Below are 15,291 nucleotides of genomic sequence, written 5' to 3' on the forward strand. Positions count from 1 at the left end.
CTTCAACTTGTACCAACTCACTCCTAACCGGAACAGTTCTTGGTCTCGTTGCACATGACCAAACCACCCAACTTATTAGCTATTGGTGCAGCTCCCAAGTTCCCTTGAATACATTTCTAATTCTATCCTTGTCTTGCCACTCATCCATCTCAACATCCCATTTCAGCTACACTCATCCTAAGAATATGTTGTTCCTTAACCGCCCAACATTCTATCCCATTAAGCATGGCTTGTCTTATAGCTATCCTATAAAATTACCCTTTCAGTTTGAGTGGTACAGAACGCTCACATGAAACTCCAGAGGCACATCTCCATTTCTTCCACCCTGCTTGAATTCTATGGGTAACATCTTTCTCAATCTCTCCACTCTCATGAATTATCAACTCAAGATATCAAAAGTGGTCATTTTTGGAAACTTCTTAGTCAGCAATCTTAAATAATTCCTCATTTCCACACTTGTTGCTATTAAAATTGAATTCCATATACTCTGTTTTAGTCCAACAAATTTTAAATCCTTTAGTCCTAAGCAATTCTTGATAAATCTAGCTGTGCTTAGGCCCTCCCTCGTCTTGTGTATCAAAATCTCTAACATATATATGTATGTAAAAGTATATCTGTGTGTGTATGCCTGTGTGTGGGTATGAGAAATGCTCCAGTGCTCTCAGAGCACTAAGTTATGGTGCTCCTGGCTGCATCAGTTCATTTGGACAATCCAATGAATCGATCTGAACCATCCATCAATTCCAGACACATTCCATGGGCTATGGTGCAAAAAACACACTGGTCAGATGATCCGATCTATCCTTGATGTGGCCTTATTTTTATAGGCATTGGTTACAACTGCCTAACAAAAGTGGTTCTTTAGAATCACACGCATTTCATGGATAGATGAAATCCCTCCTTCCCGTGTAATGTCATTGATATGCTGAATCAGTAATCCAGTTGATGTCTGATCCAAGTAGCATACACTATTCCAGTGCCACCTAAAAGTATTTAAAAACCAAAGCATAAGAAGTTAAAATGTGCATAACAGTTCCATCATGGAAGGGATTTACGATCCACACACCACTTATTGGATGAGTAAGTATCAATTGATCTATTGTTATTCGGTTTTCCACTTCATCAGACAAAAATACTTACCATAGGAGTTGGAGTACCGCTCAAGCATGGACTTACAATTGACCAAAACCACATATATAAGCGTCACTGCACCTTCTTCATAAAGAGCAGCAGCTACAGCCTTCACCAAAAAAACAACATTCAGCCAGCAAGGATTTAACCAATCTCAACCAGCACTGAAGTGTACAAAATTGAAGGTAGTTCATACCGAATTTTCTGAAATGAATGCTAAGATACGAAATGTTGTTGTCAATTGTGCGATAGAAGAATCACGGAGAGGAACCCCATCAAAGAACTTGTCAGAGACAAGCTTCCCCAGCAGACTCTCTACCTGTACATCTGAACCACTTGCTGAATCTCCAACAACTTTCTCAACATCCATTGAATCAGATACTAGAATGCTTGTTGAAGTAAGCTGAGCATCCCCTCCAGATGCTAAAACAGCAGCATATCTAAGAAGTCCAACAGCCCCATTTTTGTGATACACTACACCAGCATCTATCCATTCCAACAGCCTTGTAGGAGCATCCTTTCTATTGGATCCCGGGGAAGATGAATGTAGGGCCTTATGAAGCTCCACGGCATGTCCAATCCAAGCAAAAAGAGAAGAAGAAGTTGAATCGGTAACCATGATTTCAAAAAGCTCAGAAGCTAAGTGAAATATTGCAAGACCTAACGGAGAGGTTCCTGAAATCCAGGATTTCAAACAAGTGTGAAGGCGCAAGCCGCACAATAGACATGAAGAAGAGGTACATTCAAGGGAGCAACTAAACAGAACTACCTATCCAAACCTACCATGATTTGGGGCTGCCGGCTGCAACTCCTTGATAGAGCGTACTGTTTCCATCAAAACAACAACTGCCTACACATCACAGAAGGAAAAAATGTTTTTTTGCTGAGAAACAAGAGAATTAGCACAGCCCTACCAAAAGAAAGAAACTAAAGGGATTTTTTCGTTCTGGTGGCCAAATGGACTCATGTTTGAGCCATAACTGGGGTGAGGGGGTGTATATATATATAGCCGAATGGTCAGCTGCGCACCACTTCGCACGGAACTCGTGCGAACTTTTTTGAGAACTCATCATACGTGATGTGACTCCAAATCTGAACGGTACATGTGAAGCAACACCTCATGAAACCCCCCGGGCCCAATTTTTACTTTGATCCAAAACTTTGGTGGGCCGTGAAAAATGAAAACAGTTTCCTCCCTTGATTTGCATTTCTCTTTGCTATGGCCCACCAGAATTTTAGATCAGGGTGAAAATTTGTCCCTTGGGGTTTCATGGGATTCCGCATCACATGGACCGTTCAGATTAGACGCCCATGACACATGTGCAAAGGTGCGCACGTGAGCATGACTCTCTCTCTCTCTCTCTCTCTCTCTCTCTCTCTCTCTCTCTCTCTCTCTCTCTCTACATATATATATGTAATGTACGTATGCATATGTATGAATGAAAAATTACGCGAATGCTAGCAATACCTCTGGAAAGTATGCTAGAGCCAACACTGCCTGACGTCCAGAATCAGACCTGCAGTTTATAGGTGGTGTTTGTTGAAACCATCAATGTTGGATTAGATTAAAAAAGGTCAACACAACCTGTTTTACCTGGAAAGTGCACAGAGTTCCCACAGAACCCATAAAAGTTCTTCAGAGTGAGGAGTTGCTGCAAGCAAACGATCAATAGCATTTACCTGCATAAAAGCATGGTAAAATCAGTGGATGCTATAGATGACAAAGGAAAGGTGTAAAGGATATGTTTGGGGGGATCAAAAGGGGGGAAAAAACATAGAGGAAGAAGAAGAAACTAACGACTCTAAGATGGAGATCAGTAACCACTCCAATTTCCTGGACACGACAAATGAAACCCTTTGATATCAAGACAGCCGCATATCTAAGAGGCACACACTCTGCCTTATCCACATCTTCAACACCTTGAAGTGAAAGGATGCAAGCAGCAGATACTTCTGGCTGAAGGAGCAGGAAAATTAAGCCTGAGAAACGTGACTGTGTAAGATAGATATAATGAAGACTGTTAGAATAATCAAGGAAAAAGCCCAGGACACAGGTAGAACCTGATCGACAAAAGAGAAGAGAAAGAAGTATGGCTTCAATCGATGCCGCGATGTCCACAAAAATGTCCATAGGGCGGCCTATTTCTGAACGTAAAACAGGAGATGACAACAAAGCAGCTGATAAAGGAAGAAATCCTCTCTCCTGTTTTCACAGAGCCATTTGTAACTGTAAAAATTGCAAAGTATCTCCTAAGCTCACACTCAAAACCATGATCAGTATACAAATTGGGCAGCAATGGCAACAAGAGTACAATTTTTGTCAAGTTTCAAAAAAAGAAAGTACAATTCTCGAATCAAATAGTTTATAGTAAGCCTTGAAACAAAAGGACATGACACGGCAAGATTAGGGCGGGATAACTATGTGTACTATCTGCTAAATTAATATTAATAATATACATATATAATATATCATAGGAATAAGCTGGCACATAAAAGTCAGAAGCCATTTAGAGTATTAACATTTTCCCTGCATATTAACTTTTTTAAATCATCAATAATTATTTTTTTAAGGATGTTAACAATGAATTTATTAAAAGTTCAATAAAACGAAAACAGCTTTAGAAATCCATTAAGGCAATGGATAAGAGTCCCCTATTCAAAGCCAAGACCTGAGGATCCCTTCCTGTGCAAGTGAATCAGCAACACAATTAGCCTCTCATATTAGTTATTAACTAAACAAAACAATTTGAAAAGCCAGTCAAAAAACATTTAAAAACATAATATATGGTTGACATAAAATTTATAGAGAATACTTTCTAATACTTCGATAAATATGGCAACATAGAGATATATATTTGTACCATCTACTTGCATTATAATATGTTACATACAAGCTATCTTAAGTATGAACCATTCACTTAGACTTGATTTGGATCCATTTCTAAATCATGATTTGATGATTATGATGATATACATTTCTTTACTCCAGATGAATTCAAACCAAACACAACCATATATTTATTTCCTCTTATGACAAACTAAAACCCAACGAAACTGACAATGAGAACTAGATAGAGCTATCGGAACACTATACCTTGAGAAGCGACAACAAGTGTGTGTCAATATCCCAGTTAGAAAAGCAATATTTAGATGATGCAATCAAGTTAATTGTTGCTCCATAAGATAACAACCCCTCTGACTGGGCAAGAATAAGCGATCTAGTTGCAGAAGACACAGGTGAAGGATCTTCAATTGGCCCACGCAAATTTAACAATTTCTGCACCGATATTTATCAACAAACATGAAAAAATAATAATAATAATAATAATAATAATAAATAAATAAATAAATAAATTGCAACAAAATGTGGTTAGAGATAACATCTATGCCAATCTTTGAAAAAACAGAATATATTAGAAAGTTGTTGATGCAGCAACTAACCAGGAGTCTTTTGAGCTGAGAATTGGCGGTGGCAAGTGAATTTAAACTAACACCTGTAACCCTTCCAACAGCAGAGAGATTTCCTAATACAGACAATATTGCAGACTGCCAAAAGGAAACAGCAGCAAGAGTCAACATACAAATCTTATCAGTAAACCGACGTGTTACTGAGTGGAGAATATACCTCATATCTAGATGCGATTTCGTACGAGCGCAAGCGATGTAGGATATATGTTGCAAGAGAAGCAACATCATGCCGTTGCTTTTGCAATAACAACTTCAATAATTGGCTATAGCCTTCGCTGCTACCAATTGGCACATTCTCATCTTCACGTGGCCACCACCCCAAAAATCCTTCACACCCAATGGCATATCTTGTAGCATGCTCAACAACTCCAAGCAGCATTAATGTAATGGCTGTTGATTTATGGGTCTCAGGAGAGAAAAAATGGGCTAGTTGCTCCATTCCACCACCGTTAACAAAATGAAAACAACTTTCTCTTCCGGAACACGAGAGAAGAACCACACTTAATCCTACAATCATGTTTTCATTCTGAAGAGAGAGAGAGAGAGAGAGAGAGAGAGAGAGAGAGAGAGAGAGAGAGAGAGAGAGAGAGTATTAGTGATATTTGCACTGTGACCAGGGTGAAACAATAAGCCAAAAGACTTGAATGAAGCAGACCAAACAGTTCCTAAATAAATCACCTGAGAAAGCAATGGAAGTCCAATGGTTGGAGATTTCCTTTTAAAGAGGAAACAGTGGTTGAAAACATCTACTAGTAGTTCAGGAGTTGGCAAATCTACCGCAGATTCAAGAAGGATGCCCTCCCCCAGTAACTCATCTGGCGCATTCACTGATGCTTGCTGCAGCATCTTGTAGAGTTCAAGCAACTCATTTCTAGCATCGGTAAGAACGCGCTCGGATTCCCTTTTGGGACTTCTAATGCGACCCTGCTTGTGTTGATTCGAAGTTGTCATTGTGCCACATAAATCGCTAGACACATAGGAAGAGACTGCTAATGCTACAATACTTGCAAGTTTCTGAATAGTATCCTCATGATCAGACAGTTGACAAATCTTAAGAGTCAAATGCAGAAACTGCTTCATTTCGACTGAAAGATCTGGTTCAGCAACTGGAAGAGACAATGACTTTGGAGAACACATGGATTGCTCAAATGTCAAGCTACTTAAATTCAATGCAGGAGGGAGGTCTTCAAGCTTTCCCTCTGCAGGTGAACAAACTAAGTTGGCCAAAGAATTATCCAAATCAAATTCTATGTTAAACTGTCCCAAATCCTCTGCAGTGTTTCCATATACCACCAAGGTAAGGCTGCGGTAGCTGCCTCTTACTACCAAATGGTTTGTAACTACAGCCTGCATCAAGTTAGGCATTACCAAGAGGACAACCAAGTCAGAATATGGTGTTCTCAACTAAAAAAGATGATCAAGAATAAGCAAAAGCAAAATATAAATCAAGTAGCAGATTTCAACATAATGAAACAACGATTTCAATCCCAAAGAATTGAACAAAAAAGCTGGTGATGCGGACATCACACCGCACTCCATACATATCAGAGATGTAGGCGTCGACAGGCTACATCGGCACTTTCACTTTAGCTAGGCGACTAATGGCAATCACCAGTGGTCATCGGCGAGCATTAGAACAGCATGGATGGCATGGATCATATTTGGAGATCATCTCACCATTGATCATGGTCTACATGATTGTCCATCCATTAGATCGTCTTGTGTCCCATCATGGGGCCATCCGATGATTGGATTATGTTGGACCATTTTGTCAGTTAGTTCTTTTATGTTACTTTCTTTTATGTTACTTGATGATATGAACATTTTACTTTGTGATTGAACTTTTAGGAGGGTAGATTAAACTTTTTTACTTTTTTAGGACATAATGGGTATTTTTGCTTTTGTTACTAAAAGGGTAGAATTGTCATTTTAACCAATTTTAGCTATAAAATAAAGTAAGAGGGGACGTCCAGCCCTAATTGTGAATTTGGAGAAATTTCTGAGGAGGCCTCACAGAGATCCTTTCTTCCTTTCATCTTCCTTTTTTTTTTTTTTTTTGAGAAGTGACAAAATATTATATTAAAGAAAAAAGAAAAGGAAACAAGGAGAGATGGCCCGCTGAGATAGCAAACCAAACTCGACAAAAGGCAAAAAGAAAAGAGAACTAAAGCAAGGCCAAAGGGACAGATTGCAGAGAGTGGGAATCCCAATCCACAATGAGGAAGTGAACCCTTCTGATGATAGACCCAGCTACATTAGACTTTCCTTCGAAACATCTCTGATTGCGTTCTTCCCAAATCGCCCACCACACTGCCGCTAACGATCTTCTCCAGATCTGGTTTTTCTGAGTGCCAAAATCTGCCCCGTGCCATGCTGTAAGCAGATTGGTTGGAGAGGAGGAGAGGGCCCTAGAAATATTGAACCAAGAGAATACTGCTGCCCATAATTGCATCGTTAGAGGGCAGTGAATAAAGAGATGGTTCACCGATTCTGCTTCTGCCATACAACAAAGGCAAATATTAGGAATGCACATGCCTCTTTTCCTAAGATTGTCTACTGTCAGAAGTCTCCTGTTACTGACCAACCAGCAGAAAACAGCGATCTTAGGCAGCAGTTTGTATCTCCACATCAGATCTTTGAGAGGAATAGAGGGAGGGCGAGGGTTGTTGGTAATGCGGTGATATAGAGACTTGACTGAGAAGGTCCCTTTCTTTTCCTGATACCAGCGAATGCTGTCTGATTCTTGCTGGTCTAGGTCGTAGTTGTTGAGAAGAGACAAGAGGTTAGCCAATTCGGCTATTTCGTCATCAAGCAAATTCCTGCGACACTGAATGTCCCAAACTAACTTGGACCTAGAGAAGGAATAATAGCCTGAGACAGTTGCGGTCCAGTTAATGGTGAGGCGAAATACCCAAGGGAAGGCATCTTTTAGGGGCCCCTCTCCAATCCAAACGTCGTACCAAAACGAAATATTTTTCCCATTACCGACCGAAAAGTGGATCCCTTTCATAAATTCTTGTTTTATCTAAAGCACTCCTTTCCAAATAGCAGACGCTCTATAAGCAGTTGAATCTTTGGTCCACCATCCTCCAACAGACCGGCCGTATTTACACTTGACTAATGTTTTCCACAAGGCACCAGGTTCGGATCTGAGCCGCCAAGTCCATTTTCCAAGGAGCGCCCTATTCATCCATTTCAACTTTCTGACACCAACACCACCGTCTTTAATGGGGAGACAAACCTTGTTCCAGTCAACCAGGTGAAATTTTTTCTTCTCCCCTATGTCGAACCAAAGAAAATCGCGTCTTAGTCTTTCTAACTTGTTCAATATGCCTCTTAGACATTTAAATAGAGACATGAAGTATAAGGGGAGACTGGAAAGGACGGCTTTAATCATCGTAAGACGACCCCCCAAAGAAATATACTTGCATTTCCAAGAGGCAAGATATTTGTCAAATCTATCGATGACTCTGGCCCACATCGATGAAAGGGGGGTTCCCACAGAGAGGGGAAGGCTGAGAAACGTCGCTGGGAGTGCGGCTATAGAGCAGTTGAGAATTCCGGCAAACTCCGAGACCTCCGAATCTTCCATATTGACACCGATGATTTTGGATTTCGCCAGATTAACTCGCAGGCCCGAGACCACTTCGAAGCAACAGATAATGGTGCGAAGATTGCTCACCTTATCTATATTGGCTTCACTGAAAAGCAAGGTATCATCCGCGTATTGAATGTGAGAGATGGGGGGCATGTTACTGATATGGACTCCTCCAATGATCCCAACGTCTACTCCTTTCTGCAGCATTTTAGAAAAAGCTTCACCCACAATTAGAAAGAGAAACGGAGACAGGGGATCTCCCTGTCGGAGGCCCCTCGAACTGGCAAAATAACCCCTAGGAGACCCGTTGAGAATAATCGAAAAGGACGATGTTCCAACACACTCCTTTATCCAGCCACACCACCTCGCACCGAACCCCATTTTCTGCAACATGTACTGGAGGAACTCCCAGTCCACGTGGTCATATGCTTTCTCGATGTCTAGGTTGCAGAGAATATATTTAGACTTGGCCTTGTGGATGGTATCAAGACACTCGTTGGCAATGAGAGCGCTGTCAATGATCTGTCTTCCTGCGATGAATGCACTCTAATTGTCAGAGATGAGCTTCCCCATTACATTTCTAATCCGAGTAGCGAGAATCTTAGCCAAGATCTTGTACGGCCCGCCTACTAGACTGATCAGCCGGAATTCCTTCAGCGTCAAAGCTCCTTGTTTCTTAGGGATGAGGGCGATGAAAGCTGCTCCTAACTCTTTGGACAAGCGGCTGCGGTCGTGAAATTCTGAGACGAAAGCCATAATATCCCCCTGTAAAACCTCCCAAAATGTCTGGAAGAAAACCATCGGGAATCCGTCGGGACCTGGAGCCTTATCGCCCGATAATGAGCTGATCGCCTCCTTGACTTCTGCTGTCAAGAACTGGGCTTGTAACGACGAGGCTTCTTCTGCTGAGAGATGATCGAATGGGATAAGATCGATCTTCGGTCTGGTCCAATTCTCTTTTCGAAGTAAAGAGCTGAAGTAATCAATTGCTGCTTCCGATATTTCTTCCTGAGAATCGATCCGGACCCCGTTTACTTCTAAAACTTTGATTTTATTAGTTCTCGCACGCATACTGGCCATATTGTGAAAGAATTTCATTTTCTTGTCACCTTTCGAAATCCAGGTACTGCGGGATTTTTGTTTCCAGGAAATCTCGTCTTCGAGGGTTCTAGCGGAATAACAATGAAAAAGGTTGGCCCGTCGGGACCAACTATCAGCTGTCATCGGACCTTCTTCAGCCAGGGAATCTGCGAGGAAGATCTCTTCTAGGATCGCCGCCGTTTCTATCTATCTTTTACGAAGAACCAAGTTCTTCCATTCTTTGAGTTTGCCTTTGAGGAGTTTGAGCTTCTTAAATAATCTAAACACTGCATAGCCTGTTACTGAGAAACCCTTCCACCAGTCAGACAATATTGATAAAAACCATCTGTTCTCAACCAGGAGATGTCGAAACGGAAAGGTTTGGGCCCCCAATTCTCCTCGATGGAGCTGAGAATAACCGGGCAATGATCAGAGGTGGGCCTAGGAAGCGTCGATTGAGTTAAGAGAGGGAAATGATCGAGGAATTCTGTCGAAACGAGGAACCTATCCAATCTCGCGCGTATTGGATTAGCCCTGTCATTCGTCTATGTGTATCTGGCGCCTTGGAGAGGAAGGTCGATCAGCGCGTGATTTTTGATCCATTTGGAGAACTGCCTCATCGCTGGAGAAACTTTTCTGTCGCTGGATTTTTCCTCTACATATCTGATAATATTGAAATCCTCGCCTATGCACCATGGACCATTGAATGACTCCCTGACGTGGTCTAGCTCCTCCCAGAATTCATGCCTTCTAACTGCTTGACAAGGGCCATACACCAAAGAGAAGAGACGAGAAATTGGAATTTAACTGATTGAGAACGATAGATACGAAGAACTTACCCACCCAATTGTGCTCTAGGGACCAAACTGAGGAATTCCACGCCATAACTACCCCTCCCGAACTGCCAGACGCATTCAACGTCACCCATTTGCTGTCTTTCATCTTCCACAGCGAACGAGAAAGGCCGTCAGAGAAGTTGGGGACTTTAGTTTCCTGCAGACAAATAATGTCGACCTTACTTCTGGAACACGTCTTTTATGATGCTTCGCTTCCGGCTAGAACCCACCCCACGAACGTTCCAAGAAAGAATAATCATCTAGAAACAGTCCTGCCCCTTCGACCCTCAATGGCCGAAACCCAAACAGTCCCATCGGATAGGACCGCATCAAAGCAGAGAGCTTGTAGTTCCCTATTATAGTTGATCTTGGGACGCCTGGTTTTTGGAGAAATGGATGGGGATAACGGTCGTCCACGAGACTCTATACAATGGAACAAGGAGATGAAATCCTCCGGGTGGTCGCCGAAGGACAGACCGATCGATCTCCCGATGTGACCCACCACGTCCCTAACCCATCTCTTCTTCTGAATATCCTTAGCGATCAAGGTGTTCCTGTCCGACGATTCTTGGCTGTCTTGGCCTTCCGTTTCTTCTGCAAAGTTGCCTGCCTTCATCTGCAGAGGTATGGCATCAACAATCTACTGGTCTTCCTCAAAGAACCGTGCGAGGGATAACTCCGCGTCTGATGAACTTCCATGTTGCGGGGAACCTGGGTCGTTTAACTCCGTTCTGAGAGAGGAATGGAGGGAGGAAATACTGTCTACCTCGTCGTCGAGTTCCGTTAGAAAATGAGAATCCTGAAGCAGACAGTCCTCTCTGATTATCAAAGTTGAGTTCGAGTAAGCTTCAGGTGAACCTTTGATGCTTGGCTCGGGGATGTGTTTGGATGAAACTGATCTCTGTAGTTCCTCCAGATGCTCGACACAAAACCTGGAAAGTCCTTCGTCAAAACATTTGGCGTACGTGGCGTGATCCTGCATGATACTCACGACTGGTTCTGATCGAGGACGCTTAAAAACGCCCGTTGGATATAGCACTGACTTTGCTGGACCGATGGGTGTCACTGCTGCATAACCCATGGGATATACCATTGAAACAGGTGGGGAGCTACCTGAAATATTCGGAGGATAAAAATCGGGGTGCGCTGGGCCGTGCAGAAGGCGACACGAGTGGGTAGCTAGCAACACCTGCCCGTTATTCTTCTGACGCGTGTCCCGGTTGAAGGCTAGATCTTCCTTCATCTTCTGACGCGTGTCCTTTCATCTTCCTTCATCGTTGTGAAGGCTAGATCTTTGGATAAAAGCCTAGAGGGTGTGAAGCCACTCTATCTTTCGTCCCTAAGATCCTTCTTCTTTCACTTCATGCTTGATGGTTTGTAAATGGTAGATTCCTTTGAATCTTCAAATCCGAAAAAATAAGATTTTATTTTTCATTGTCCTCTCTTGAATTTATTATTATTGTTTTTTTTTTACCTAATCCCAAGAGCCACCTCAGTCCTTTCCCAAATATGCTAGTTTCCTTGAAATAGCACCATTCTGTCTACTGAAAGTTTTCACATCATCGTTTTCCAATTTCATTTGTTATTCTTCAGATAAATGCATTAAAAAGTTGTGCTTCAGGAACAACTTTATGATGAAAATAAGTAAATAACAAAAATCTGCACATAGCATTTAAGAACAAATATGATGCAACTAGATGGCTACACACTATCCCATCAAAGATCAGGGCCATTGAAGGGTCCTGATCAAGGATCCGGATTATCCAACCATCCACATTGAAGATCTAGACCAATTTGAGGGTCTAGATTAATCTAAAGTAAGATTAACTGTCCTGATGTCCATTCTAGACCAGGTAAATGGTTATTAGCCAGCAATAGGAGTTGGAATAAGTTGAACCAGTTTCCCTTAAGTATTTTCATTACTCTTTTGGTGGGTCGCTTTCTGGACAACAAATGATGTTAGAACTTATAGAACATCAAGAAATTGTTGTTTGAAAGTTTATTGAGTTAGCTTTCAAATAAGCACAAGATCATGCAATTCCAATATTGTTTGAGTTATGACCAATTTAGAAAAACTGTATATGGTTATGACCAGTGTTCGAAATATTGGTATCACATTACGTATCGCACCCTTGGGATACGGATACGTATTGGTTATCACATGGGATATATCAGTTGTATCGCGTAATGTATCGTTGTTGTTGGAAACATGGGGAAACATTGGGAAACATTGGGAAATTGGTCGAATTTTTCAATGAAACTTCAGTGATTGTTAAAAAAGATATCAATAATCACCTATAAATCAAAACATTACAAAAAACAAGTGCACATAATAGGTTTTCTTTGTATGGGGTCCTAATCAATGCGTTTTCTAACTGAATTGATGCAAGTATATTCAAAGTCTATTTATATAATTTATAAATTTAAGAAGATGTGTGGAAACACAAGCAATACATTCAAAAGAACAAGAAGAATTACTGGATTAGGTTACGTGTTTGATTTTATATTCGGACTTGAAAATTGCAACTGATTTGCAAGAAATTGGGAATTTTTTATTTTTTTCAATCTTCCGCAACTCAGCCCATCTCCTCCAAATCTCAAAATCGAAGCTCTCAATCTAAAATCATGGATTTGTAACAATTAGACACTGATTTAACATGATTTACAGAAGAAGACGAAAAAAATCGAAAAATCAAAAATGCTCACCGGATCGAACATGTGGGATATATCCCACTACTTGTGCATTTCGTATCGCACAGGTGGTATACGAGATATATCGTGGGATATATCGGCCAATATCATCAATACTTAAAACACTGGTTGTGATAGGATTCAAGTGTACTCGAAAGTATTTCGGATATCTTCAATGTTTTATTGACATTAACGGGTAAGTCACGGATGGTTATGATTATATTGGTTTTTTTCTATTTGTGAAAGGTCTACAAAAAGACTGTTATGCACGTAAACAGCTAAATCTAATTTCGAATAAAAATCAGTTTTGCATGTTTTCTTGGGTTATAGCATGCTTGTTTCCCTTTAGGCAAGTGTTGTCTGCATTGAAGAAAGGGGAGATTGATCACTAGATTTGACTTGTGGATTATACGGATCATTCCCGAAACCTTATTATTTCTTTGTTTCTTCCTTGGTGATTATCTTATTGCATTCCCGAGACATAGATTTGAGAAAAATCTCAGCTAAGATTGGCCCATCGAACATCCATTGCCTTCGCAACGAGTTATTATTTTTTGTTTTTCCTTCTTTATATTTGTTCTTCCCACTTTTCTGTTTTCCTTTTTTTTTTTTTTTGGTATAAATTTCTTCTACAACCTGTTCTGGTAACTACTTGGGTGACAAAAGCTACTCAAAGTTGGGATAAGCATACAATTCTTTGCTGAAACCAAACCATAAGAACAGAGTGGTCAGATACATGTTTTGTGGACTATGGATGTGTAAGGGGGTCTTTGCTGACACAAACAACATATGGTCAATCTAAGAGGAAACGTGACATTGTCTCCAAATTTGAGAAGTAAAGGATCAGGCAAAAGGAAAATGCCAAAAAAGAGGAGATGAATCACATTTGAATGAATTCCCAGAAGATATCTCTACAGTGATATTCATGGATACAGACAATAAAGTTGAAGTATGGAGCCCAAGACCAGTGACATAGCAGGATCAGAAGTTTCCATCACTGGCAGTTTGTGAGAGCAAACCCGTGACTAAAGGGGATCGTGGATCTTTTTGGTAGGCAATACCAGGAAGATCAACACGAAACAGAAATGGAAGATTCAGATGGCAATTGAGAACCTATGTGAGTTAAGGCGGCATAAAGACCTTTATGTGGCCCATCATTTTTACCCGAATCGTATAACTTTTAGTTTTTCTTGAAAGTAAATGGTAAGATTTAGTTGCTAATACTTTAAAATTGAAGATCATCAAGGTACTTGCTAACATGATTAGGCAGAGTAGGATAGGTTACAAGCCACTCATATATCATGAGTTGAGCCATATCTGTTTGTGGATGAATGTAAACACATACCTATCTGAGAATGTGTTGTCACAGATACATAAGTAAAATATATGGTGTGCTGTGCATGTGTCCGATGGTACACCTATGGTGCAGCAAGATTGAAAGATCTAGAACTAGAATAGATTACACTGAAGGTACAAGCCAGATTAGGCTCCAGATTCTTCCATAAGTGCTACATGACAGATAACTATACCACATAATGGACTATTTCTATGCAAGAATAGTCTACTAGCATAAACTATTAAAACCTCCAAATTTGTTGAAGGGGGCTGTTGATGTAGATCCAACAGCTTTTTAGTCTTAATCAACTTGAAAGTAAAGCAACACATACTTACGGTGAATGGCAGCAACACAGGCTATGCTAAAATAACTTTATTCAAATCAAATCACCATCAACAATCATAAAAGAGTTTCGTGTTTATATACTAATCCTCAACAAAGAAGAAACCTTGATAAAATCCAAACAATTCATAACTTGAAACCATTTGTTTCAATAAAATATTAAAAACGACTGAAATACCAATCATTGAATCCCATCACAACCATACATGTTTTCTGTACATCGGACATGACTGACATAAATGATATCAAGATTGCATATTGGGCCCGTTGAAAGTTAATAGGTTTTCAAACAGGACCAGTTCGTATCACTCAGACATCAATTGATACCACAAAATAAGTATAAAGGGAAACTTATGCAACAAATCATGGCTAATTCTAACTTTAGCGAGTAATGAAACAATAAGACCTATGGACTTGTGAGTCCCATAGTCCAATTGGACCATTGATCTGGTATAGAATACCCATCACAACCACTGATGTGGCCTTGATTTACATCACATCAATCTAGGCCCCCAATGTGATGTAAATCAAGGCCACATCAGTGGTCGCAATCAGTGTTTGAATTATCTCCAATATTATCGAAATATCTCCGATATTATCCTTATCTCCAGCTCAGCGATACCGATAACACCGGTAGCAATACCGATAACGCTAGTAGTATCGAAAATTCTAAGTATTAGCAATGTATCACTAAGTATCACCAACGAATCAATATCACTAATGTAATCGTCAATATTTTCAACTATGCAAATTCTAAGTGTCGCTTGTATTGCCAATGCATCAATATCGCCAATGTATCGCCAATATTT

The 15,291-nt window shown here is 40.6% G+C and overlaps 1 protein-coding gene across 1 annotated transcript in view; it reads right to left on the reverse strand.

Annotated features, from left to right (window-relative positions):
• LOC131236492 (protein virilizer homolog) overlaps positions 1 to 15,291 on the reverse strand; it is a 60,920-nt gene that overhangs the window by 17,331 nt on the left and 28,298 nt on the right. Inside the window, exons 5-15 of the mRNA XM_058233712.1 lie at positions 5,278 to 5,946; positions 4,757 to 5,125; positions 4,573 to 4,677; positions 4,226 to 4,408; positions 3,193 to 3,334; positions 2,930 to 3,111; positions 2,726 to 2,811; positions 2,600 to 2,648; positions 1,915 to 1,981; positions 1,328 to 1,806; positions 1,141 to 1,240 (exon numbers count right to left, since the gene is read on the reverse strand). Of these exons, the coding sequence (XP_058089695.1) occupies positions 1,141 to 1,240; positions 1,328 to 1,806; positions 1,915 to 1,981; positions 2,600 to 2,648; positions 2,726 to 2,811; positions 2,930 to 3,111; positions 3,193 to 3,334; positions 4,226 to 4,408; positions 4,573 to 4,677; positions 4,757 to 5,125; positions 5,278 to 5,946 (2,431 nt within the window). The remainder of the gene's footprint in view (positions 1 to 1,140; positions 1,241 to 1,327; positions 1,807 to 1,914; positions 1,982 to 2,599; positions 2,649 to 2,725; positions 2,812 to 2,929; positions 3,112 to 3,192; positions 3,335 to 4,225; positions 4,409 to 4,572; positions 4,678 to 4,756; positions 5,126 to 5,277; positions 5,947 to 15,291) is intronic.

The sequence above is a fragment of the Magnolia sinica genome, chromosome 2 (assembly GCF_029962835.1).
Source record: "Magnolia sinica isolate HGM2019 chromosome 2, MsV1, whole genome shotgun sequence".
NCBI classification, from domain to species: Eukaryota; Viridiplantae; Streptophyta; class Magnoliopsida; order Magnoliales; family Magnoliaceae; genus Magnolia; species Magnolia sinica.